Source organism: Myotis daubentonii, chromosome 12, assembly GCF_963259705.1.
Source record: "Myotis daubentonii chromosome 12, mMyoDau2.1, whole genome shotgun sequence".
Lineage (NCBI taxonomy): Eukaryota > Metazoa > Chordata > Mammalia > Chiroptera > Vespertilionidae > Myotis > Myotis daubentonii.
In genome coordinates this window covers 69,272,351-69,298,829 of record NC_081851.1, presented here as the reverse complement: position 1 = coordinate 69,298,829, position 26,479 = coordinate 69,272,351, and the positions used below count along the sequence as shown (strand labels likewise).

At 48.5% G+C, this 26,479-nt stretch overlaps 1 protein-coding gene across 2 annotated transcripts in view; it reads right to left on the bottom strand.

Moving 5' to 3' along the window:
- The window catches only part of KIF3C (kinesin family member 3C), a 41,994-nt gene extending 18,963 nt beyond the window's left edge, over nt 1-23,031 (bottom strand). Inside the window, exons 1-4 of one of the 2 annotated variants that reach the window (XM_059660361.1) lie at nt 20,676-23,031; nt 18,730-18,891; nt 14,837-14,917; nt 10,805-12,659 (exon numbers count right to left, since the gene is read on the bottom strand). In XM_059660361.1, coding sequence (XP_059516344.1) covers nt 10,805-12,340 — 1,536 coding nt within the window. In that variant the 5' untranslated portion in view covers nt 12,341-12,659; nt 14,837-14,917; nt 18,730-18,891; nt 20,676-23,031. The remainder of the gene's footprint in view (nt 1-10,804; nt 12,660-14,836; nt 14,918-18,729; nt 18,892-20,675) is intronic. The other variant, XM_059660362.1, reaches the window with a different exon arrangement.
- Nucleotides 23,032-26,479: the final 3,448 nt, after the last annotated feature.

Below are 26,479 nucleotides of genomic sequence, written 5' to 3'. Positions count from 1 at the left end.
AGAGGCAGTGGGGGCAGGAAAGACAGGTTGGGAGTTACAGGCACCATGGTCTGGCTCTGGAGAGAGGGATACAAATCACATGCTAACTAGCTGACCTCAGGGAATCATCAACCCTAAACGCTTTGGCTTTACAGATAAAGAAACTAAGGCCCAGAGATGGAGTACTCTAAGCCCAAAGTTCATAATCAAGGAATCTTTAAGTGCATTTGCTCCTATATTGACTATGCACTTTCCAGATAATCTCCCAATTTGATCTAAGTCTTTAAAAAAAATTATTGATTTCAGAGAGGGAGAGAGAGATAAACATCAATGATGAGAGAGAATCAGTGATGGGCTGTCTTTGACATGTGCCGTATCGGGGATTGAGCCTGTAACCCAGGTAGGTGTCCTGCCCAAGAATCAAACCATGACCTCCTGGATCATAGGTCGATGCTCAACCACTGAGCCAAATCCTGATCCCAGGTATTAGAGGCAGGTCAGATGCTATGGCAGTTTACTGCCGAGATCACCAGAGGAACCATGTTCGCTTGCACACATAGCTTGGGATATTCAGAGGCTCACCTTTTCCTGTTCCAGAAGCAACTGGAGTATAAAACCGGAAGACGGAGAAAGGAGGCCACAGCACTCGTTAAGTGCTGATCTGGAAAGCCAGAATGGAGACAGCCAGGCCCAGCCAGCCACTCTTCCGAGAAGATACCATCAAGTATAATTTACAAGGACAGAGAAGCCAAAGGGGCTCTTCCCTGCCACTGCCAGCTAATCTGTGACATTTTGCAGGAGCCAGGAATCTCAGATACAAGTTGCCATGTGCCTGCAGCTGGGCTAGGTCCTTTTTACATTAATCATCAAAGTAACCTTATGAGATAACGAATATGATCCCCATTCGACATAAGAGAAGACGCAGGCTCAGACAGGTGAAGTGACTTGCACAAGGTTATGGTGCCAGTAATTGGCAGAAGTGATATTTGAACACCAGCCTCCTAATTCTAAGTCCAGTGTCCTTTCCCGTCTTTCACAGCTTTCTCCCAGGTTCAGGCAGGAAGGCACCTTGGAGAGAAGCCACATTTGGTATTTGCACCTCTGTCAACTCGGGAACCATCGGAAAAGCTCAGAGCACCTTTTCTTCCTCTTCCAGGCAGGGTGCTGAGAATGCTTCTGCTTTTGTGAGGCTCTGAGATGAGTAGGTTAGAGTTTTTAGCTAGGAGCTTGGGGGGAGGCTGTAATTAGCATCCCTAAGAGAAGCTCAAACCTGGAATGCTTATGGGAAGGGCCACCTCACAAGTTCCAGGGTAAAATGACATAAAGAGTGCTGGGAGCCCGGCCGGCGTGGCTCAGTGGTTGAGTATTGGCCTATGATGGTTCGATTCCTGGTCAGGGTACATGCCTGGGTTGGGGGCGCAATCCCCACTGTGGGGCGTGCAAGAGGCAGCCAATCAATGATTCTCTCTCATCACTGATCTCTCTCTCTCTCTCTCACTCTCTCTCTCTTCCTCTCTGAAATCAATAATAATAATAATAATAATAATAATAATAATAATAATATATTTTTTAAAGACTGCTGCGAAAGACAGCCTGGGTCCTTGTCACACTCTGCCACCCTGTTTGCTAAGGCATCGGGCCCTGGACTTCAGTTTTCTCATCTGTAATATGGGGAGAATCCCCACTACCTTGCAGGCTTTGGGGGGAAATGGTGAGTTGGGTAGTTGTTGTGAAAGCACTTGGTAAATGATAAAGCAATCAAACATCAGTGGTTATTTGCTGTTTCAGTATCTAATGGACATTTACCCACCACTCATCACAAAGAGCGAAACAAAACAATTCGCACAACCGTCTCTTAGGAAACAGTTATCCCCATCACCACAGGCTATTTCTCCTTTGGCGGCTTCCTGGTTGTCGATCTTGAGAAGCCAGCAAGAAGGGAAGAAGAAATGAAAGAGAAAATGGTGAAGGGAAGAAGAGTGCTATTTTCAGTGATTCTCTGTCCTGGGATTGGACACAAATCAGGAGTCTCATCAAGAAGCAAGGACAGTTAGAGATCAGGAAACATATGGGCTGGAGAGTGAGGTGAGCTGGACTCTACTCCAGCCTCATGCTGGACAGGCAGGGGATGGATGCCCAGAGTGCTTCAGTTCACCTTGAAGAAAAGCAGGGAGAAAAAAGCCAGCCCATCTACTTCAGTCCTGACCTTCATCTTTCTCCCCTAATTCCCGTCTTTGTGGTATTCTGCAAGGTTTCTCTTCAGCACCAGGGATGCAAATCCAGCCAGACAATAGAATGCTACAGTGTCAGAAGTGGGTGAGACCTAAGGATGCATAAAGTACAGGCTCAGCGTTTTACAGGTCCAAAGGGCTTAGGGGGTAGTCCCACATCATGCAGCCTCCAGCTGCCAGACGGTGCTCGGTGCTCGGTCATTCCTCCAGCCCTCACTGCCCCCATTCAGGCGGATCTCTAATCCTGGGCTCCTGACCCACTGCTTCCAAGGCGAATCAGCAAATGGTGCAGAAAGCAAGGAAACATCTACTGATTACTTTTTACAGTCCCTGGAAGGGGACTGACTTGTCCAAGATCACCAGATTACCAATAACTGGGTATCATTGAGTATTATTATCAACCCTGGATTTCCCTCAATAATGCATTACCTTTAAATCTTCCAATCATGCCAAAACCGGTTTGGATCAGTGGATAGAGCGTCGGCCTGTGGACTGAAAGGTCCCAGGTTCGATTCCGGTCAAGGGCATGTACCTGAGTTGCGGGCACATCCCCAGTGGGGGATATGCAGGAGGCAGCTGATCGATGTTTCTCTCTCATCGATGTTTCTAACTCTCTTTCTCTCTCCCTTCCTCTCTGTAAAAAATCAATAAAATATATTTTTTAATAAAAAATAGTAAAAAAAATCTTCCAATCAGGTGTGAACACATTTGTTTTTATACGTTTTCTCCTTTCAAAAATTTAGATTAGTTTTTGTTTAGTTAGCAAAGTAATATATGCTTACTATAAAAAAAATAAAAGTATAAAGTAAAAAATAAAAGTATCCCTTCCTATTGAAATCCTTAGAGATAATTGCTATTAGTGAGTTATTGTGATTCTTTCTAAAAACTTTATTTTATTATTATTTGTTTATAAATATATTTTTATTGATTTCAGAGAGAGGAAGGAAGAGGGTGAGATAGAAATATCAATGATGAGAGAGAATTTTCGATTGGCTGCCTCCTGCATGCCTCCTATTGGAGATCGAGCCTGCAACCCAGACATGTGCCCTAACCCAAGAATTGAACCGTGACCTCCTGGTTCATAGGTCAAAGCTCAACCACTGAGCAACACCAGGAACTTTAATTTAAAACCAAAGTTAACTATATCTACTGATTTATGTTCTTGGCCATGGCTACTCCAAAAGATTTGTTGATTATAGGAATGAATGGTGCTCGGCTGAGGTCAGGGGCCAGGGGCTTGCATCACACAAAAAGGCAGATGAGTTAAGCATCTCAGCAGACAAGAGCTCCCAGGGAGATCTGGCTTAAATCCTTCTTTTCTGAGTTCATAGTACACTGTGGAGGTTAAGAACATGGGCTTCGGACATAGGCTCATATTCTGGCCCTAACACTTCCTAGGCATGTGACTATGGGTTGTTTCTTCCTTAATGTGCCTCAGTGTCCTCATTTGTCACATGGAGATTAAAATAGTACTGCTTCTTATGGTACTACTGTGAGGATTGAAGAAAACAATGCACATAATAGAGCAGAGTGCTTGGCATTAAGCGTGCACTAAAGAAATGGTAGCTACCATTATTCTTGTTGTGATTATTTTTCTGCTGGCGCACCTCGAGGAGAAAGACTGAATTACCTAGCGCTATAGAAACAATTCAACTCAGGGCGTGGTACTCCTTCTGGTGAGTACATCTGGGGGAAAAAGGAGACAACTCAAAAGTAACACTTCAGTCTGACTAGGAGTTAATGACCAGAAATGTCTCCGGATATTAAAAATTCTAGATACACCAAACCACAAGGGCAGGTGCCCTACAGGCTATGAGCATAGAGGTCTGTCTTGCATGGCCTGCAGGGCTGAAGGACCTGTGGGAAGAAGACCATTCTCTTATCCACTCAGACAGGCCACCTGGTTCAGCCGCTCTCAGAAGTGCTCCAGACTGGCCAGCCGCAGCAGGCTGGCAGGGATGCCCTTCTCTAGCTGAATTCCGGGCCCTTCCTCCTAGTCCTCAGTGCACAATGAGAGCACTATCACAGCCACTTCATCCAATCTAGCACTATCCGGGGCTGAAAAAATGACTCAGGGCAATATGATAATACACTCATCCAGCCAACACACATCAACAGAAACCCAACACTTGACCAAAAGGCCTGCTGAGCCTCCACATAACTTGAAGCCCAGAACCTCTATGGAAATGCATTAGTTTTATATACCTCCTGCTGGTCAAATCGTGACAAAATGCCCCAGCTTATGACAATTCTGTTAACTGATCACACCGCCAGGGGGGAGAAGGAGCATAAGTCACTGCTTCCATCAACGCCAAGAGGCCATGACTCTGATGCCAGACACAGCTTGGAGCACTGGTCACTTATTATCATGAGGCTTCTCTCAAGGGTCATGGCTGACTCCGATTGGGTGGGGGTGCACACAATCCCTGCTCACCCAGCCCCATAAACCTCAGTGTCTAGTATGGGGCTGGTGTCCTTGAGGACATGTGGATGGAACCAGACCAGCTTTGGAAAATTAGATGCTCCCTATATTATTGGGGGGTCTCTGGAAACTGGGTATAGCCCTATTTGGAGACCAACATCAAGATCAGGACAGTGGAATGGCACTGAGTATTTAACTCTCTCCTCTACACTATGTTTTCCCAATTGGGGTTTCTTCTCCCAGAAACCCTACCCTTTACCCACCCTTACTCTATGACTCTATTTCTCTTTTCCCTCTTCACTGCCCGCCTCTATTTCTTTTCTGTCCTTTTCCTCATGTTCTTCTCTTTCTGCTCTTCTTTGCCTTGTTTTTCTCTAATTGGCCATGGTAGAAAGCTAAAAAAATTATCTTTCATTATTGGTTGAATTCATACATTAAAATTTAAACCCTCTAATTTTCAAAACAATGAAACATTTTATGTTTTACTCTAGGAAATGTTATCCTCACAATGAAGGACTTTTAAGAGGAAGAAACTCTGGCAGTCATCCAGTTCAATGGTGTTTCTTATCCACGAACCCTTTAGAGCACCTCTGACATTCAGTTTCTCCTTGAACACACATCCAGAGATGGGAGTCATTGCCTTTTGAAACAGCACAATTCTAACTGCTAAAAAGTTCTTCTTTATGTTGAGCTGAATCTACTGCCATAATTTCCTTATTACCCAGGATACAAAAACACTGTGATCAGCCAAAGGGCAGTGAGGCACATTTAGGGTAAAAGGATAGGGGTAGACCAGCTGGCTGTGAGGTTAGCCTATTGGAGTAGCTTGCTTGGGCAGGAAGATTGAAGAGATATATTGCAGTCAGGCTCTGGCGGGCTTTGAATGCAGAGTAAAATGTGATGTGTTTGACATATGAGGAAGGTGGCCGAGTGAAAACATCCATTGGACAGTTGGAGGTAACACTAATAAACAGTTGTTACTTACTGACCACTTACACGCCAGGAACTATGCAAAGTGCTTATCTCATTTAATGCTCTCAATAGCACTATGGCATAAGTACTAGTATCACCCTATTTTATAGATGAAAAAACTGAAAAACAAAAAAAAACTGAGGCCTTGGAATTAGTAAGTCACTAAACCCAGGCCTGCCTGACTCTGATGCCTGTGCTCTGAATACAATGCTCTACAAAATAAGGTCAGCAGAGAGACCAGGACAGGAGACTTCAATCTGGGAGTCGCTTACATAGAGGGAGAGAATGCCAAGAACAGAAGCCATAGATTTCATTCCAGCCTTCTTCTGAAGATGGGCCCCAATCTCCGTTTCCAGTCTTGTGCTTGCTCCTAAACTCACTGCGTGTCATCAGCTGACCACTGGATTTTGTCACCAGCTCCTGTCATTTTTCACTACCTTCCCAGCAACCAGTTCCAAGCCTGATATTCCTATTCTTTAAGCATGAAAGTGGATCAAATTTTGTGTCAAACCAACCTGGGCTCAACCAGAAGTGCCATATACAAACCCTGAGGCTTTGGGCAAGTTACTGAACCTTAGTGGCTCTCAGTTTTCTCATCTATGAAATGGAAAGTCACAAGACCTTTCTTGGAAGGTGCTTATGGGGATTAAATGAGACAATTTGTATATAACAGATAATATAGTGCTTGGCATCTAGTGAATGTCTGGTAAATGGGATTATTAGTGCTATGACTGTTGTTTCTCAGGTTTAAAAGTCCCTCTCTTACGTATCCATTGATGGCTCATTCTGATGCTGAGAGGTGGGAGGAAGAAGAGGGACTCACAAAGGAGATGATAAAAAGTCAATGCAGTTTGTGCTCCCTGCAGTGACCTCATCCTTCTGACTTCTGGGCTGTAGGGTCTCTTCCACACCCACAGAGAGAACTGGGCTCTAGCCAAGACCCCCATTCTCCCGCCGAACCTTTTTACTTGGGGATCAACAAGCAGTGTTGCTGTTTCTACCTCTTCCACTCTCTTCAGCTGGAGCCTGCATTTTGTGTCATCTGTTGCCTTTGCCTCCCCAAACACCCTCCTTTCCCTCAAAGTATCTAGAATCAAAGTTTTAGAAATCGTCTAGTCCAATCCCTCAAAAACTGAAGTTTAAAATTAAAAGCCATTTTAAAAAAAGGTTCTTCTCTGGCTGGCGTAGCTCAGTGGTTGAGCATTGACCAATAGACCAGGGCAGTGGTTGGCAAACTCATTAGTCAACAGAGCCAAATATCAACAGTACAACGATTGACATTTCTTTTGAGAGCCAAATTTTTTAAACTTAAACTATATAAGTAGGTACATTGTTATTAACTTAATTAGGGTACTCCTAAGGCTTAGGAAGAGCCACACTCAAGGGGCCAAAGAGCTGCATGTGGCTCACGAACCGCAGTTTACCGACCACGGGACCAGGAGGTCACAGTTTGATTCCTAGTCAGGGCACGTGCCAGGGATGTGGGCTCAACCCCCAGTGTGGGGTATGCAGGAGGCAGCAGATCAATGATTCTCTCTCATCATTGATGTTTCTATCTCTCTCTCTCCCTCACTGAAATCAATTAAAATATATTTTTAAAAAATTTCTTGCACAATTAAATTTAGTAAAGTAGGCCTCTCCCAGTCAATCTGCATGCATCCATCATCATTGCAGTATGTGCACTGTGTGTGCACAAACACTTGCATTTTCACTGTGCACAGCCAACCTCAGTGCAGGTCTGTCTGGGACTTTACACCCCTCCCTCCCAGGCCTAGTCAGCTATCCAAGCCCCCGGTGATATACGTAAGTTCGGATGGCTAATGATGGACAGTAACAGGGCACTGCTCACAATCACACACCCTCACGCATGTGCGCACTCTAACATCCCCCGAGGTCCACAGTAAATATGAAAGGAGACTCTAAGGAGACAGGCATGGTGTTTGTACACAGTGAGGGGAGAACAAAGGCAACAGGGAGCCTGGGGGTGGCAGGCAGGAAAAGCAGGCGAGGCAGACGGTTAGATGAGTCAAAGAGAGTGAATGAGGGCACTGGGTCGCATCAGCTATTGCTTAGCTGCCTCCAGAGGGTAGTGTGAACTGGAAGAAGGGAATGGGGGGGGGGGGGGGAAGGCGAGAAGGGGAGTTGGTGCTATTACTCAGAAAGTGGGCACCAGTTCAGCTCATTTCCAGGAGGGACCCAAGCTCTCGCCTTTTGATCTGGTCTCCCCTTGCCTCCTCAACCCACCTTGCCTGGCTCTGCTACTAGGGCTTCAGGGTTATGGCAAGGCAGCCGGGATGGCAGAGGAAGGAAGGAAGGAAGGAAGGAAGGAAGGAAGGAAGGAAGGAAGGAAGGAAGGAAGGAAGGAAGGAAGGAAGGAGTTAAACTAACAACAAAGATGTCAGTCCTGGAGATCACTGGACCCCTGCTTGACAGACAGAAGCCACCCGTGGCTGCTAGTGCCCTCCATTTATTTGGTGCTCTCAACATAGTTCAAACACCCTCACACTAAAGGTCTCATTTAGTCTTCAGCACAGCCCTGTGAAAGAGGCAGGTCTGGGATTATCTCTGACATGTCCCTCCCCTCTTTTCCCTGTGGGTCCCTCAAGGACCCTCAAATTGCTTCCTCCACAGAAACATCCCCCGTAGGGCCTATAAGGAGGTCCTCTGCCTCGGCTCCATTCCGGGCTTGCTTGCTGCTGTCTGTCCTGGGCTGGGTCTGACGAGAAGTCACAGGATATGGAATCATTCCCCTCTTGGAATTTCCCAGGCACCCTCCCCCTTTGCTTATATCTGAAAGCCTGACACACAATGTCCATTTCACCCACTCCCCAGAGAGCTATGTCAGACTTCTCCGCATTAGGCGAATGGAAACCTGAGGCCTAGAGAGGCAAAGGCCTTTGCCCTGAGTCACATAGTGAGCAAACATGGAGGGCTCTGTGATGACTTAGGAAGAACACAGGACTGGGGAAATCAGAAAACCTGGGTTCCAGTCCTGGCTCCACCCCTTATCAGCCAGAGTCACCAGTCACTCAACCTCTCCAGCCTTGGTTTTCACTAACTGTCAAATGGAAATAATACTCATCTCTTGGGGTTGCTGGAAAGATTATAAGAGATCAAGATGTCAAAGTATTATATAAAAATGAATTACTCTCATTATCAAGTGACATAGGTAACGTCAGGATTATGGCATAATGGAAAGAGGCTGGGCCAAATATAGTTTGGGCTTTCCTTAACTCACCTGTGGGGCCCTGGGCATGTCCTGGCCTCAGTTTCCCAAGGCCGTGCCAGCTCTAACACAGGGTTCTGAGGGCTATGCCTCTGGTGCAAAAATTCTGGCATCAGTCACCCTGATCTCCTGACGGTCCTATTATCTGTGCCCCACATTGCCTTAGATCCAAGCATCTTATTGAGGGAGCCGGTCAGTCCCCCACAGTGGGAGGTCCCACTGGAGGCTTTGCTCCATCCCTCTACCCATGTCCTCAGGGCTGACGTATGCTTCGGGTACTCTCTTGGCCTCAGTGGCTTCTCAGCCTTAAGGATGGAGGGGGGTAGGGATGGGAAGGGGAGCGAGGGCCATGGCAGGTGGGCATAGGTGCTCTTGGTAGTGAAGCCAATGACTGATTGCCCATGTAAGATTTCCCAGTGGAAAGCACAAGATTGCCGGATTCCCTTCCTCCTAGGGACAGCTGACTAACACATCCTGCCTTTCACATCCTGCTTCTCCCAGGACGGCCCCAAATGTGCCAGGCCCCTGAGGAAGCAGCTCGGCATGACCCTTGCTGAGCTCATAGAGGCGAATTAAATACTAAATGTGCCAGGCTAGGGCGCCTGGTGCAGCAGCACATCCCCACAACACGGACAATGGCATCCCACTCATCTGTCACCACCACAGAGGCTCCAGCCCTCCCTTTCCAGGCTGGACTTCCCTGCTCCCAGCCCACACTCCTGAGAACAAGGAATAAGAAATAGTAATGTTCTGCTGTCCCCAGGAAGTAACCAGCTATGGGTCCCTGTGACCCTCTTCCAACCCCCAGTGTTGATGGCCCCAAGGACCTAAAAATGCCAGGAACATTGAGTTATGGCATCTGCAGCACTAAAATTTAGCAGGTCTGTGGCTGGCCAGGCGGGGGCCTCTGTAGCCAAGCCTAGCCCCTAAGGCCTGGGGGCTCCCCGGGGGAGGGGACAGCTCAGGAAGGACACTGAGGCCTGATATCTCGCAGGGCAATGGGGAATTGGCTCTTACTGGGATGAGGCCTTACTCTGCCTCAGTTTATTAATACAGGTCAAAGAATTAGCAGATTGGAAGAGCCTCAGAAATCATCCAGGCCAATCTTCCATTTTCCAAAAAGAAAAACTGAGGCTTTAGGAAAAGAAGAAGCCACTTACACAAGGTCTCTCACTGAGACTAGACTCCAGGTCCCCAGTGTAGAGCCCAGTAAGTGCTCTTTCCCCCCTCTGCCGTGATCCCCCAAACTCCTTCTCAATGATACCATGTAATGGGCCTGCTCCGCATGGGCCCAATGGACCTCATTCACAGGGAGCAGAGCCATTCCTAGTCCCACCTTGCCATCCAAGAACTGAAGAGCATGAGGCCCAAGGGTCCCCGCTCAGCTCTGCCTTAGTTCCCCGCCTGTAAAATGGGGATTTAAGAACCAGTTCCCCGGACGGCTACTGTGAGGATCCAACGAGATCACATATGTGGGACACTCTGTAAACTGTGAAGAGCTCTCCAAATGTCAGATATTCCTAAAATGGTGTGAGGTCTGAAGGTGCAGCAGAGGGAGGAGGTCACAGGTGAGGAGGCTATGCACGAGTGAAAACCCACAACCACATGGGGCTGAGGGCCTGCCTGGTCACCCCATGGACCTGACTGATACTAGGGGCCACCAGCAGAGACTGGCAGGCAGCAGGTCAGACCAGCCCAAGTCCATTGGCCTAAGAGACTGGCTGCCTGCTTTGTCGTGTGTGTGTGTGTGTGTGTGTGTGTGTGTGTGTGTCCCTGTCCGTCCTCCTAGGTACTCCAGGGAGGCTAGCCTGGAATTTGCCTGGCTTTTCCAGGGAAGCATTTGGCAGGAGGGCAGTGTATGGTGCTGGGAAGGGACCCCTTGCTTCAGCCAGCTCACAGACCCACATAGGAAAGCCTGCCAGCCCAGATCCCTCTGGGGACCTCTGGGTGTCCCTGCTTCCTTGGGGACCTTACCTTGTACTTGGCTGCGAGCAGCTCTGTGGCCTGCTGCTCGCGCCGCAGTTCTTCCAGCATCTTCTCCTTCTCCTCCAGCAGCTTCTGCTTCTCCTCGCTGACCAGGCTTCGGTCATCCTGGATGGCTGCCTTCTCTTCCTCCAGCCGTTCCTTCTGCTCCTGCAGGTAATTCTCCATGTTCTTGTCCAAGGCTGAGTCCAGGATGGGCTGGGGCGGGCGATGGTTGTTGTTGTTGTCATCCTCCTCTTCGGCCACCCAGGCCTCGATCACTGGCCCCTCGGGGTAGCCGGCGGGGGCCGACACGGCCTTCTTTCTACGACTGCTCTTTCTCCGGAGCCGCTTCCCCAGCATCCCTTTCTTCTCTAGCTGGGCCTTCAGGCGGGCGATCTCCTCCTGGAATTCCCTCAGCAGTGTGTCCTTAGGGTCCTCGTTCACCCGGGGCCTGTTCTTGATGTTTTTGGCCCGGTTGGCAAAGCGCAGGGTAGAGAGGCTCTCATCGTAGCTGTGAGAAGCTGGCCCCAGCGTGGCCACCATAATGGTCTTGGCATTCCCCCCAAGAGAGTCCTGGAGCAGCCGGGTCAGCTTGGAGTCCCGGTAGGGGATATGGGTGCTCCTGTTGCCCGCCAGAGCAGCGATCACGTTGCCCAGGGCAGACAGCGAGAGGTTGATTTTGGAGGCTTCCTTAGGCCTCTCCCCACTCCCACCGCCCCCTCCACCGCTGCCACTACCTGTGGACTGTGTGGCAGCCCCTCCAGCCGTGTTGGGGCCCGCCTTATTCTGCCTCTCACTACCAGCCAGGTCCACCAGGTTGAGCTTGCCCACACGGATGTGGTCCTGGCCATCTGAACCACGCTCACTGCACTCCACGGTGATGACGAAGATGGCGTGGGAGCGGGAGCTGACCTCATTCATGTGTGTGCTGCCCACTGCCCGGGTCTGGTTCCCCAGGTTCATCACATGCTCGATCTCCTTGACATTCTTGGTGACAAAGGAGGAGAGGTCCTTGATGTAGACACCTGTCTCTGGATTTTCCTTCAGCTCCAGCCTCTTGCCAGGCTCCTTGGAGAGCAAGTCTCGGATCTCCTCCTGGTAGATCTCCAGGTAGGAGGCCCGGACCAGGTACTGCTGGTTCTGGGAGCGAGAGATGTGGGTGAAGATGTGCTCGAAGGCATTAGGGATGACCCCACGCAGCTCGGGCTCCACCCAGGTCCCTTGCATAGTGTAGGTCTTGCCAGTGCCCGTCTGGCCATAGGCAAAAACCGTGCCATTGAAACCCTGAAGCACCGAGTCTACCAGGGGCCTCACAGTTTCATCATACAAGTCTGCCTGCTTGGAGCTGGCATCATACACGGCATCAAAGGTGAAGGTCTTGGGCAGCTCCCCCAGGGCAGCACGGGGGTTCCGCAGGGTCACCTGGCCCAGTTTCACGTCCATGGTCAGGATTTGCTCATGACCAGCAGCCTCCTCCTTCCGGCTGAGGGGGCGGCACCGGGCCACCACCTTCAGGGCCTCACTGCCCTTGGTTTTATTGGCCATCTTGCTCCTGTCCTTCCTGCCCCAGGGACCCGTCCGTAGGCTGGGCAGTCCTGCGTCCTCCCTAGGTAGGTATCAGCGGGGCCGGCCCAGCCCAGAGGCGCCGCTCTTCAATCCGCATGCAGCCTCCCAGGGTGGGGATGCTGGGAGGTGGCCCCGCCGCCGCTGCAGTCCGGGCCTCCTCCGCTCTCTGGTCCTCGCTGCACCGGCTGGACAGGGAGAATTAGGCAGAATCTCCCGGCAGCCGCGGGAGCCGTGCCGGCCGGATGGCAGTGCCCGGAGCCTGCCCCATGCTGGGGCAGAAGAGCCCAGGCGTAAACAGCTACGGCAACAATGAGATAAAGGAAGAGGAAAATGGGATGGGGGTGGGCGGCAGAGCTGTCTTCTCAGCCTCCTCCTCTAGGGATCCATGGCGGGGGCTGCGGATCCTGGGCGGCCGGGGGTCTTGGCCCTGCTGAGGGCAGAGGCTCACCTGGAGTCCTCCTCCCCAGCTGGGGGGTCATTCATTGCAGCCAGCGCTGCTGCTGCCGCCGCCGCCTCTGCCCTTCCCCGCCGCCACCGGAGAATGAGAGAAAAACAGAAGGCGATGGGGCGGAGCAGCGGCGAGACTGATGTTGCCGCTGCGCTGTGGCCCCAGCTAAGCCTCCGGGCTGGGGTGGGGCGCGGGGCGGGGCCGCGGGACGGGAGGCGCCAGTCCGCCGCAGCCAGTGCGCCCGGGACGACCGGGGTGCATCGCCGATCAGCGCCCTTAGACCCCTCCGGAATGACAGACTCTGGTGCCGACTCAGGTCCTGCGCCCACCAGGCGAGTGGCAGCGCAGCCACCGCCCGCCGTCACCCCACGAAGCCGAGCATGCTGGGAGTTGTAGTCCCGCCTTTGTTAACCCGGATCTGGCAGGTTGCTGCTGCCTTCTCACATCAGGGGAAGCCCCTCCCTCTCCGGCATGAAACTCCCAGCGTGACTGCTGAGGTTTCAGCCTACCTGGTGGGGGAAGGGGGGTGACCCACTACCCACATGTGTTCCCTCCACAGCCACCATCCTTGTCTCTCCAATGTGCCTGCCTTTCTGTCTGCAGACAGGTACATGTCACCCCTCCCCTTCAGGGTCTCCAGGTACCCTAATTTCTAATCTTTTCCTCGCCCTACCCTGGTTTACTTCTGTCTTCTCTCTCCTGGAGCCTCCTTCCAGCTGATTTTCTCCTCACCTCCTCTCCTCACACGCACCCCTCCTCCTCCACCAGCCTTCTATCCTATATAATAAAAGGCAATGTGCAAATAGACCGAACAACCGGTGCGCTGACCACCAGGGGGAAGAATATGGTGGGCGTCGGCAGCAGGTGGCAGAGCACCGAACATGGCCGACGTCAGCTGCGGTGGAATGGTGGAGCAGGTGAGTGGGGGATGCCCGACCAAGGTGGGGCGCCAGTCACTGTCATCGGGCCAGCCTCTGGTGGTTACTGAAAATTCTTTGCTCCCCCATGTTGCAGTCCCGCCCGGCGCTCACACCTACTGCCGGCGCTGGCCCTGCTCACACCTGCTGCCGGTGCCCGGTGCCAGCCCCAATTGCTTGGCGCCATCAGCAGGTTCAAGCAGTGGCTGCTGGCCCTAATCGCCCCTGAGGACTTCTCCACTTCCCCCTGCTCCTGAGGGGTGATTGGGACAGCAGCCACCACTAGCACCCGCTTCTGGTGTTGGCCCCAATCACTCTTTGCTGTCAGTGGGTGTGAGCAGTGGTGGCGGGAGCAGGGCTGCCAGCAGACAGGGGACCAAGGCGGGAGGGGCCAGGCAGGGGCACGGAGGATGGGCCAAGACCCGCCCTTGTGCCCTAGCCGGTTTGGCTCGGTGGACAGAGTGTTGGCCTGCAGACTCAAGGGTCCCAGGTTCGATTCCGGTCAAGGGCATGTACCTTGGTTGCAGGCACATCCCCAGTAGGGAGTGTGCAGGAGACAGCTGATAGATGTTTCTCTCTCATTGATGTTTCTAACTCTCTGTCCCTCTCCTTTCCTCTCTGTAAAAATTCAATAAAATATATATATATATTTAAAAAGACCCACTCTTGTGCCCACCGCACCCTTGCGGCCCACGGTTCCTTTCAAGGTGCACGAATTCGTGCACTGGGCCCCTGGTATCGTATAAAAGGCTCTCCATCTTCTGACTCTTGCCTAACTTCCTATCCTCCCCCACAGCTACTCTCCTATGGAGAGTCTGTGTTCCAGACATTCCTTCCTTCAAACCTCGCTTGCTAAAACCCAGGCCCCATTCAAGGAGCTGGACCTTCTTGTCCTCAAGGAATTCACATTCTAGAAACCATGTTTTGTTTCCTTAAATGGCTGTGCTGTGTTGCATCTTTGTGCCTTTGCCCAGAGGACCCTGTCCCCCTTGTGTACTTGGCGCCCTGACACTTGGGCAGTTCAAGCACCTCCTCTGTGAAGTCTTCCCTGACCAATGTCTTTCCCATAGCAGAAAGAGACACATAATCTGCATAAAACAAAAAACTCACATTCCAGTTCCAGTTTTGCCCTTCATCCAACTGTGTGACTCTGGGCAGTCACTTACCTTGCCCTAGCTTTAGTTTCCTCATCTGTTTAAGAAAAATTGGAAAGGGGGCAAGAAATAGTGCCTCCTTCTGGGATGGTTGTGAGACTCAAAGAATGAATCATAAAGTATCGCACCAATGAAAAGACTTGCTTTAAGCAAGCCCTTAATAACGTACATGACCTTGGATTGTCTGATAGCTCCTGCTTCCTTGAGCATCCTGGATAGCCCAGGCCTATGCTTGCTGTTCCTCTTTGGTGTCTTCATATTTTTTTCCTTTAGGATACAAATCACTTATAATTCTTCAAATCCAAGGACGAAGCCAGTATCCTATCCATGTTCCACTCTGCGGAGTGGAGCTGACTCTGTGGACTGGGCCCCAGTTGTCCTTATCCTTCATATGAGATCCAGACAGAGGAGGTGCTGTTATCTGAAATTTCAGGCCATTCATAGAGGCACCAGAAGAATCTGTCCATACAACATTTTCAATCATGCTATTCTCTAGGGAGCCTAACTGTGTGTTCTTCAACTCTACAGAACCTGTCTCCTTAATTCTTCCCTGTCTTCAAGGCCCTAGGACCTGAATGCCAGCTCAACTGGGAGCTTGAGGCTTAGCTGGTGGCTGGTCCACGTCTGTAACTTCTTGGCCTTCCTCAGCCCTCTCTTTCTTTGATCAAGCTTAACTGCTTGTGATTAACTTGGCTTTTGAATCAATTCTTGGGTGGGGTTTTGGCTTTGTACACTAACCTCTCTTGGCTCTGGCAACCTGACTTCTGGATGGACGATTTGGCTGTTGAACGATTTTCTTGTTGCACTTGGCTTTGGTTTTTGGACTACCCTTTCTCTACTTTGGCTAACCCACCTGACTCTACAGTGCTGGATAAAACAGATCCTTTCCCCGTTCTCCCCACCTGATGTCATTACCTGTCAGGGCACTCATCCAAATCCTCCCATATGGGAGGGATACTGGATTCCCATTGCTTACATAATGTATGGCCCTGAGTAAAATATTAAACTTCTGAGCAGCTATTTTCTCAGCGGGGAAAGTGAGGATAAGAATGCTTGCCTGACTCACAGGGTTTACATGAGGATTAAATGAGATAATGTATGTGAAAACTCCCAGGGCATAGAAGACATTCAAGAAATTGTAGTTTTCCTCCCTTTTATCCTTTGCATACAGGTTGTTCACATTCTTTGTCTCCCTTTTCAGCACTGTCTTCAGCCATCCTTCTTTCCGGCACCCTCTTACACACTCAAGTCTCCAGCCTTTCTGGTTCATAAAGGTCCTCCAAACACACAGTTTTTCATGTTTCCCTATCTTTGCTCATGCTGTTCCTCAGCCAGAAATGTCCTTCTAACTTTGTCCCTGCCTACAGAGCTTCACCTTCTATTAATTCCATAACTTGACCTTACATGGCTTCTACTTCTACAGCTCAATAGAGATTTCTCTTATGAAGGACATCAGTTAACTCCATGGCCAATTCTAGTGGGCCCCTTTCAATAGGAGCATTTGATATAATCCACTTCATTCTTTTTTTTTTTTTAATATATTTTATTGATTTTTTACAGAGAGGAAGGGAGAGAGACAGAGAGTCAGAAACATCGATGAGAGAGAAACATCGACCAGCCGCCTCCTGCACATCCCCCACCGGGGATGTGCCCGCAACCCAGGTACATGCCCTTGACCGGAATCGAACCTGGGACCCTTCAGTCTGCAGGCTGACGCTCTATCCACTGAGCCAAACCGGTTTCGGCAATCCACTTCATTCTTTATCAAACTCTCACTGCCCATGGTTTCCATGATTCTGCACTTTTCTGGTATTCTTCTACAGCTCCCAGAACTCGCAGTCTTCTTAACTGGTTGATCTCACTGAACCCCAACATTAAATGTTGAAGTTCACTAAGGCTAAATCCTAAGCCCCCTTTTTCTTCCAGTGTCCCTCTCTGATGATCACTACAGCTTATGGGTTCAGTATTGTCTAAGTGATTCCTAAATTTGTATCTCCAGTCCAGACTTCTCTGAGTTCCAAGTTATATGTCCAGTTCTCTAATGGACATAGCTACTTGGATAGCTCCCATATATATGAAATTCTATTTGTCCAACTGAATTCATCATCCTCCCATCCAAACCTGGTCCTCTAGGAATGGTCCTTAGCTTTGTAAACAACTCTTGCCTCACCCTCAATATATCCATTCAAACACCAAATCCTATCAACTCAACTTCCTAAATATTTCTCAGATCTATCTACTTTTTTTTCCAAGCCGTTACCTTCTCTGGCCTGACCTCCCCAAATACCTCCAATCTGGTCTTCCTAGGTGTGCTCTTGTCTCTACCCATCCATTCTCTATAAGGTAATCTACACTAATAAAAGAGAAACATGCAAATTGATGTCACTCCGCTATGCCCACCAGCCAATCAGAATGAGTATGCAAATTAAGCCAACAAAGATGACGGTTAATTTGCATATGCAGGCACGGAGTGAAGACTGAAGAAGACTGAAGACGACTGAAGACTGAAGAGGCTTGCCTTCTCCACTGCGGCCAGAGCAGAGAAGCATCCAAGCTTGGCTTCTCCGCTGCGACCAAAGCGAAGGCCTGGGTCCTGGGTGCCGGAGGAAAACCGGTGCCGGCAGCCAGGGGAAGGAAGGCCTATTGCACAAATCTCTTCATGCAACGGGCCTCTAGTCTTTCAGTAACACCTGACTAATCATATCACCAATGCTTAAAACCTTTCAAGGCTTCTCACTGCTCTTAAGGTAAAATCCAAATCATTAATGCAGCCCCCAAGGCCCTACATAACCTGGTACCTGCCCATATCTCCTGTCACATCTCATGCCACTTTCCACCTTGCTCTCTGGGCTGTTATAACAATGGTTTTCTTCAGCTCCTTTCCAACTTCCCACCACAGGGCCCTTACACATTCTGTTCCTATTGCATAGAACATTTATCCTCACCATCTTTGCCTAGGTAACCTGCTCTTCATCCTTCAGCTCTCAGCTTGAATGTCACTTCCTAAGGGCACCTTTCTTGACTTTCCCACCTAGTTTATGTCCCTTTGCAATATATTCTCATTGTTCCCTGTATTTCTTTCATAGAAGTTAGCATAATTATAATTAAATGGTTATTCACCCACCTCCTCTGTTGTTCTTTGAAGACATAATATATCTGCTTCATTCAGTGTTTTTTTATATACAACGACTAGTCTAGTTTCTGGCATATAATATGTGCTCAGTAACTATTTTTATAAATAAGTGACATAAATAAAAGCCCCTTATGAATATCACCTCTTCTGGGGATCTTTCTTTGACTTCCCTGAGTCTACCTTCTAACTAATCTTTACTTTTTTCATGATCCTATTGCTCATTATTGAACTAGCCGTATAGTACCCATCATAGTCTGACTTATACTATGATTACCTGCATATGTCCCCCTTACCATAATGTCTATCTCCTGAAGACAGGAGCTGTGGCTTTTGTCATTGTGCCTCATTTACCCATATCTAGAACAGTACCAAATACACTTTGGGTAATCAATATCAATGGCTAACCAAGTGAATGAATGTTCCAAGACCTTCAGGGCAAGAAAATGGGAAGACAGAATGAAGAACAGTAATAAATTCTTAGATTTGTGGAATACGTTACAGTTGACAGAGTATTATCACATATATTACTCACTTGATCCTCATGTCAACCCCAGGAAAGGGGAAAATATTAATATTTTCTTATTGTAAAGAGGATTCCAAGCTTCAGACCAATTAAATGACCAAGGAAGGAAACCCAGCCACCAAGTGGCAAAGTCAATCTTCAGACTCCAAATCTGCAACCTGGGGTCTTTTCCTATGTCAAGCGGGGAGCTTACCATGGAGAGGGCAGAACAGGTGCTTCTCAGTCCTGGTTTGAATGACAGTTTCTTTGGAGTCCAGACCCGTCTTTGGCTTGGTAGGAGGCAAAAGCTTCCTTCCTGTTTCTCCTTTGACAATGACCGTCATTTTCTCCCAGGGGATTTCCACACCAGCCTCTTCTTCCAGTGTGATCTCAGTAACAGAGTGAAATTATACCAAGAAGACAGAGTTAGCTCTTTAGTAATCCTGGGGCCTGCAAATTTCCATAGGCACGTAATTCAGGATTTGAGTTTGCCTTGTAAAACCAAGTTCTGCCAGCAGATGGAGACATGAGTATGTGACAGAATCACTGGATGAGCTCCAAGCTTCCGGCTTCTCAATCACTGCGACATGATCTAATTCAAGAGACACCCAGTTGTGTTCAAATCTAGATTACTAATAGCTCCTCTTTTCCTTCTTTCTCTGCTGTAATTTCTGGAGAATGGGATTTGAGTCAACTCCCCATCCCCTTCCCTAAAAGAATAGAAAAATCTAAATATTAAAAAGGCACTGTTTGCCCAGCCAGTGCGGGTGTGGCTCAGTGGATTGTCAACCCATGCACCAAGAGGTTACTGGTTCGATTCCTGGTCAGGGCACATGCCCAGGTTGTGGGCTCCATCCCCAGTAGGGGGCATGCAGGAGGCAAGCAATTGATATTCCTCTTGCATCAATGTTTCTATTTCTCCCTTCCCCTCTCTCTAAAAATCAATAAAAACATATTTTTAAAAATGCACTGTTCTTGGTAGCTTTGTTGAGCACCTAATAGGTGAGTACAGATGTTTTATTTAACCTTCACATTAACCCAGGTGGTAAGTGGCAGTACTAAGACTTGAGCAGTACTGAGGCTTGAGCCTAATTTCTCCAACTCCAAAGCCTGTGTTCTTTCCACCACTGGGCCCTGAGGTTTAGCTCCCAATCCATCCCCTAGCTGGACTAACTCTACCTTCTTTCAACACTTTCCTGCCTCTTCCAGCCTCAGGGGTCTCTTCCCTTCTTTACCGCCTTTAATAATGAACATCTGCCTTTTTGTTTTATGATGTGATCATATCACTATGAAAATATTCTGTCTCCCCAACTGCATTTCTTCTACTTTGCTATACTTAAGTTTCTCACTACAAAAGTAATTAAAGATCGCCCTGGCCAAAGGGTTGCTGGTTTGATTCCAGTAAGGGCACATGCCCAGGTTGTGCGGGGGTCATTCCTTGGTAAGGGGTATGCATGAGGCAGCCAATTAATGTTTCATTCTCACATCGCTATTTCTCTCTTTCTCCCTCTCCCTTCCTCTTTCTATAAAAGTCAATAAAAATTTGTATTTTTAAAAAAGTGATTGAAGAACATGTTTGAAGAGCTTTCACTATATTGGGTTTCTTTTCTTTTTTTTTCCAATCCTCACCCGAAGATATGCTTGTTTTTTATTGATTTGAGAGAGAGAGAGAGAGAGAGAAACACTGATGTGAGAAACATTGATTGGCTGCCTCCCGTAAGTGCCCTGACCGGGATCGAACCCGCACTTAAGTATGTGCCCTGACCACGAATGGAACCCAAATGGAACTCCAACCAACTGAGCCATCCGGCCAGGGCTAAGTTTTTAAAATATTATAGACCTTATCATCCACTTTTTCCTACTCTACATGCAGTCCATCCACAAACCCCATCTGGGTCCTGCCTACAAAAATCTACCAATCCTGACTCCAAAACCCTGTGTGCCACCACTACTGCCACCCTAGCCCATGCAACCTTCACCTCTTGCCTGGACACCATGGTAACATTTTAACAGGAAACCCTGCTTCCACCACCCTAATCTCCCTCCTCCACAGAACAGCCAGAGTCTTCCTTCTAAACTATAAATCAAATCACACCACTTCCTGCTCTAAACTTCCAATGCCCTCTCATCACTCTCAGAATAAAATCCGAAGTCCCTCACCAGGGCGCTCAGGCCTTCCGCGATCGATCAGGTCCCTGGTTACGTCTCCCATTTCATGTCTTCATACTCTCCCCTCCCCTCCCTCTGATCCAGTAACACTGGCCTCCTTGTTCTCTGGGCCTGCCAGGCACATTCCAGTTGCAGGGCTGTGCACTGCTCTTTCCTCTGCCCGAGGCTTCTCTCACGGCTGCTCATGGTTCTCTCTCTCATTCAGCTGTGCTTTCAAATGTAATCTCCTCAGAGAAGCCTCCTCAAGTCTCTCTTCATCACTCTCCTACTCTTACTATCCTTTGTTTATTCATAGCGCTTGCCACAATATGACATTCTAGATGTTTCTATGTTTGTTTATGGATTATTTTCCATTAGAAAACAAGCACCATGACAGAATTTTATTCTGTATTCCAATGTCTGGAAATATGACCAGTTCATCAAAAACCCCAGGAAGCATTTGTTTAATGAATAAACGAGTGCATGAAGTTATTAATAGCCTTCACAATCATTATTTTGAATGTTGCTTAACAGTGTAAATTGTGAACTTTCATTGTGAAATATTAGGTTGAACCATATGAAATGGCCATTTTGTAGGTTAAAATGGTTGAATATTGTCAATGCCATGTATTACAATTGCATTAACACTTAAATAATTATTATAAAACAACATCCCTGTACAAGCCACCCAGGCCAAAAAAAGGACATTGCCAGGATCCCTGAAGTCCCCTGCATCTCCACACTGCCCGTCTGGTGCCCTTACGCTGACTCACCACCACCAATCAGCAATCAGACCAAGGTCCTGGCTTCTGCATCCTGGAATGCTGCAAGGGCGGTTTCCTGGTGTGATTCACCAACAGCAAGAATGCTTCAGTCTGACACAGAGACCGACTTGGGGAGGGGGACTCCGTGTCCTCAGCCAGGAAGCTTCCTCGGAGCCTCCCAGTCCCCAGAGATCTCTGCCTTTCTGAGCTCACAATCTCTTTCATCCCCGGTTTACTGTGTGGCCCCAAGAAGACGCTCACTCTGTCCTCTTTGCTGTTATCTCCCCCCCCCTCCCCCCCCCGTGGTGCTGTTTCTCCAGCTGTGAGCAGCTGCAGGTCAGGGGCATGCATGAATTCCTCTGCCTTGCCCTGACTCGGGCTGGACATGGATAACACTCCATGTGAAAGTGAGCCAGCAGATGAGGTTTGTGGGGTGCTTAGGCATGAGCACATTTTGTGGTTAGAATCTCACCTGGAGGAAGGATTCCAAAATGATCCCAAATTCGCACCTCTGCCCTATTGGTTGACTACCCTCACGGAGGAGTGACAAAGGGGCCTGGGTAAACTCCCACGGCTCTGGCAAGTAGACTTTCAAAAACCAAGCCTGTCTCAAGTATCCTCTGAAATAGCTCCACCCAAGGTCATGCTCACTGATGGGGAAGTTAATCCCCTAAGAAGATGCTGTCTGTACCCTCTGAAGGTGTAGAATCTAAACAGAACAACAGCTGGTACGTACCGGGAGCAGAGTGGCTCCAGGCCCGAGCTGCAGTCAGGAAACCTGAGCTCAGGCCTGGCTCTGCCACAGCACACCCCGTGACACTGGGCCTGCTGGTGACTTCAGCTCCTGAGCCTGTGCCCTTATATGCCCAGCAAGGGGCAGCCGTGCCCAGGCACTGCACAGAGATGGTGTCAGAAGAAATGGCACATTATATGTAAAAGTACTTTGAAAAGCGTAAGGTGCTACACCGACACGAAGGGTTATTAGAAAGAAGAGTGCTGAGAGATGAACGGGGCGGGCCTCGTACACTTCTCATTATGATTTGCTGGGTAATAGAAACAATCCGTATTTGTTCAGTGCTTGATCCTTCACAAAGGGTTTCTCTAGGTTCTTTATCTCACCTGAGCCTCACAGCGACCCAGTGAGGCAGGCAGGGTGGGGATTATTTCCCTTGACCACTGATCAGATGAAGAAAAGGAGGCTTAGAGACCATGATTTTCCCATGGCCCTATAGTCACAGACTTAGGACTAAAACCACCCTATGCAGCTCTCCATGCTCATGAGGGGCCCATTATGGTGTTCTCTCTGTTTCAGTTGCTGTAACCCCATGAGGCAATTTCCCATAAGACCTGTATGAACACATCCTAGCAGGCCCTAGAACCCCATGTGACTGGAAGGGGTGCGGCAGGAAGGGGGAGCAGAGTGAAAAGGGGGTGTGGTTATCTCATGAGCAATGGGAAGTTATTAAAGGTTTTTAGGCAGAGAAATGCTGTGATCAGGGCTATATGTTTTTAAAAATACCTTCCTTCCCCACTTCTTTTCCTTCTCCTTCTCCTTCTCCCCTCTTCTTTCTCCTTTTTATTCTTCATTTACTTTATAAAATTTCCTAGGAAGAGAAAGAAAAGAAAATTTTGGGACCTTCCATCACGAGAACTCTTGAGTGCCCAACTAGCTGGAGCCCTAACTGGCTGGCTCCTTGAATTTATTTATTTATTTATTTATTTATTTTACCACAGTTTCCGATGAGAACAACAAGTTGTGGTTCTCGTTTTTGTTCAGATTTCCAAGGTGGTTTTTTTTAAAAGGCTCCTTGCATTTATAAGATGCCAGGGTCCTGCTCAGGGACTCCCCTCTCTAGGGGGACAGTTTTAGGGGCTTCCTGCTCCAGGAGCAAGGCCAGGATTCAGGAAAGGAGTGCGCTGTAGCAGGCACAGCCCTGGACCGCTTGCCTCCCAAAATGCTGGAAACAGGTCCCCAGGTCCCTCTTTGGCAGTGGTTCTCAACCTTCCTAATGCCGCGACCCTTTAATACAGTTCCTCATGTTGTGGTGACCCCCCAACCACAAAATTATTTTCATTGCTACTTCATAGCTGTAATTTTGCTACTGTTATGAATCATAATGTAAATATCTGATATGCAGGATGTATTTTCATTGTTACAAATTGAACATAATTAAAGCATAGTGATTAATCACAAAAACAATATGTAATTATATATTCAATATGTGCTTTCCGATGGTCTTAGGCGACCCCTGTGAAAGGGTCGTTCGACCCCCAAAGGGGTCAGACCCACAGGTTGAGAACCGCAGCTCTTTGGCCTCCTGGGAAGGACCATGCCTTAGGCACTGCCTGAAGTGGCCCAGAACTGGGATTCCAGTGTGTGCCCTTCTCCAGTGGGTACTGCCATTCAGAGTGGCCAGCTCCCTCTGGGCTGTCTGACTCTGTTCCTTAGCCTACTGGCCTAACTTCCTTCCCATAGTCTGTGTCCCACATAGATCGCATGCCTGGCTGCTGGGTCCCAAGTCAGAGGCTTTGGAGAGGATGTAAACAGAAAGGGTTGGTGAGCCTGTGTGTGTGCGTGTGTGCGTGTGTGTGTGTGCGCATGTGTGCATACTAGTATAAGCATGTGTGTGTGTGCCTGTATGCATATGTCTGTATACATGCATGTGTCTGATGTGTGTGTGTACACATGCATGAGTATGTAATATCCTGGGAGGAAAAAGTACACACTCTCTCCATAGAAAACCTCTGCCTAATTGTTCTTGCTCAATATTATATCCCCAGTACCAGGCAAGTACTTGGCACTTAACAAATATTCTTTGAATAAATGAATGAGTGAACCATAAATGGATGAAACAAGACTAGAACTGGAGCGTATCTTGTAGCTTCAGGCAGAGCTGGATTTGAAGACCCAAACAAAGTCTCTTGGCTTCACTTTCCTCTGTGTTGGCTTTATCCTCTTCCCCAACTGTTCCAGGAAAGGTCTGGATGTCTCATTCACCGGCTTGGATCACATGTCCATCCCTAAACTACTGTGGTCAGTGGTGAGCTAGGCCTGGTAGGCTCACCTTGGACTTAAGGGTGGAGTCAGAACCCGTGGATGGTCTGAGAGTGGAGAGAGATGCCTTCCCCAAAAAATTCAGGGTGCCAGGTGCTGAAGGTGGGAGAGAGGCTGCTGAGCAGACAAAATCAATGGATACTTTCCAGCTCTCACTTCCTTTGTGAGTGGGAATCTGTTCTGCAAAATGCTTAAAGATATTGGGGGGGGGGGGGGGGGCGTGGAGAGAGGGAAGATTAGGGCAATGAAGGTTTTTTGAAAACTTTAAAATTCAATAGAAATGGGAGTGATTTTGAAGACGATTGTTTACCCTTTTATCACACTGATCACCTATCCAGAATGCCCTTTGACTATTTTATCTGAAGCTGACTCTATTCCCCAGTCCAGTGAGAACTGGACTTTCCCCAGCACCTAGAGCCTCTTGGGTACCTGTGGGTCCCCTCGGCATTTAGTTCTCCTGCATCACTTAGCAATTACTTAGATATGGCCTTTCATTATCTTGTTTATTTATTGTTTAGGAATATTACAATGTATCTGACAGTCCTCTACTCTGTATAAGGCACAAGTACAGTGAACACATTTTAAGCGTGCAAGATATTCCTTTTGATTGATTCGAGAGTTGACTAGCTAGGTTGGAAAGGTTTCTACTCATATCATAGTCAACTTGGTCCCAGGGCCCACAAATCTCCAGCTGACAGCTGGTCTCATGATGTATACTTAGTTCCAAAGTTCTGGTGAAACTATGGGCACCTTTCCCAGGTTCCTTGTCCCGGCTTTTGTCTCTTCCTTGAGGGGGTGCCAACTTACCACTTATTTCCCCAGAGCTACTGCCTTTGTAACCAGAGCCAACAGAGATTCTCACTCTGCCATTCTCTGGAACTCTTCCACCAGCCCCAATTTCTACTTTAAGGAATACGGGTGTGTGTTTTTGTTTTGTTTGTGTGTGGGGTGTGTGTGTGTGTGTGTGTGTGTGTGTGTGTGTGTGTGTGTGTTTAACAAAGTAACTAGAAGGAAGGCAGAACTTGAACATGAACCTCATGTTCCAGAAGAGGCCTTTCAGAGAATGGATCGTTCCTTATAGCCCAATCGGCGAGCCTCACCTCAACCATTTAATGCCCTACACAAGCATACAAGACACACATACTAGTACATGCAAAATGTAATAAGGGCTTAGAGACAAACAGCATCAACCCAAAGAGTCTCTTTCCTTCAGAGGGGTACCCTTCACTCTGGCAGGCCATGGCAAAGACACGTGGGGGCCCTGGGATTTTCCTTTCATTTCCTTGTGTCTTCAGGAACCACCCCTAGTGGCTCGCTCGGTTTAGACAGGTGGGGCACGGCTTTCCATCCAGGTTTACCCAGTTTTCCCAGGCAGAGGAGTGTGCTGAGGCCGCAGGCAAGAGAGGAAGCCCAAGACAGAGGAAGGACAGGGTGTTGCTTTCTCAACTTGTTGAGACCAAAGTTGTGTAGCAAGACAAGCTGGAGCCTGCTCAGCATTTCTCCTTCCTGACTTGGGTTTCACCTCGGCCCCAGTTCAGTGGCAGCTCTCTTGGTTCAGAGGGCTGAGGGATCCAAGAGGAGGAAGCTTGTACAATCCCTCATCTAGTAGGGTGGGGGTGGGGTGGAGTTTTATAGTGACTTTTAACAAAGGCTGAGTCAGTTATATTGCTCCAATTCTGGATCTGGCTTCTCTTGTTCCTCTACCCTCCTCACTTTGCCCTCTAATCACACCAAATTTCTAATCACCCCTGACCATGACGGGCATGACTGCGGTACCGATTCATGGGTAGTGCACTACACAGTTCCTAGAGGTGCCATTCCCATAGACAAAAGAGTGAACTGCGCCTCCAAGAACCATTACAACTCTACCAGGCAGCCCTGAGCCAAGACATTTTATGACTTTCTTCCTTCCCGTATATTGCACCCTCTGCCAAGAACACCCTTGTTTGCCTTTCTTCCCATCATCTCTTCACCTGGTGAACCATCCAACAGTTAGC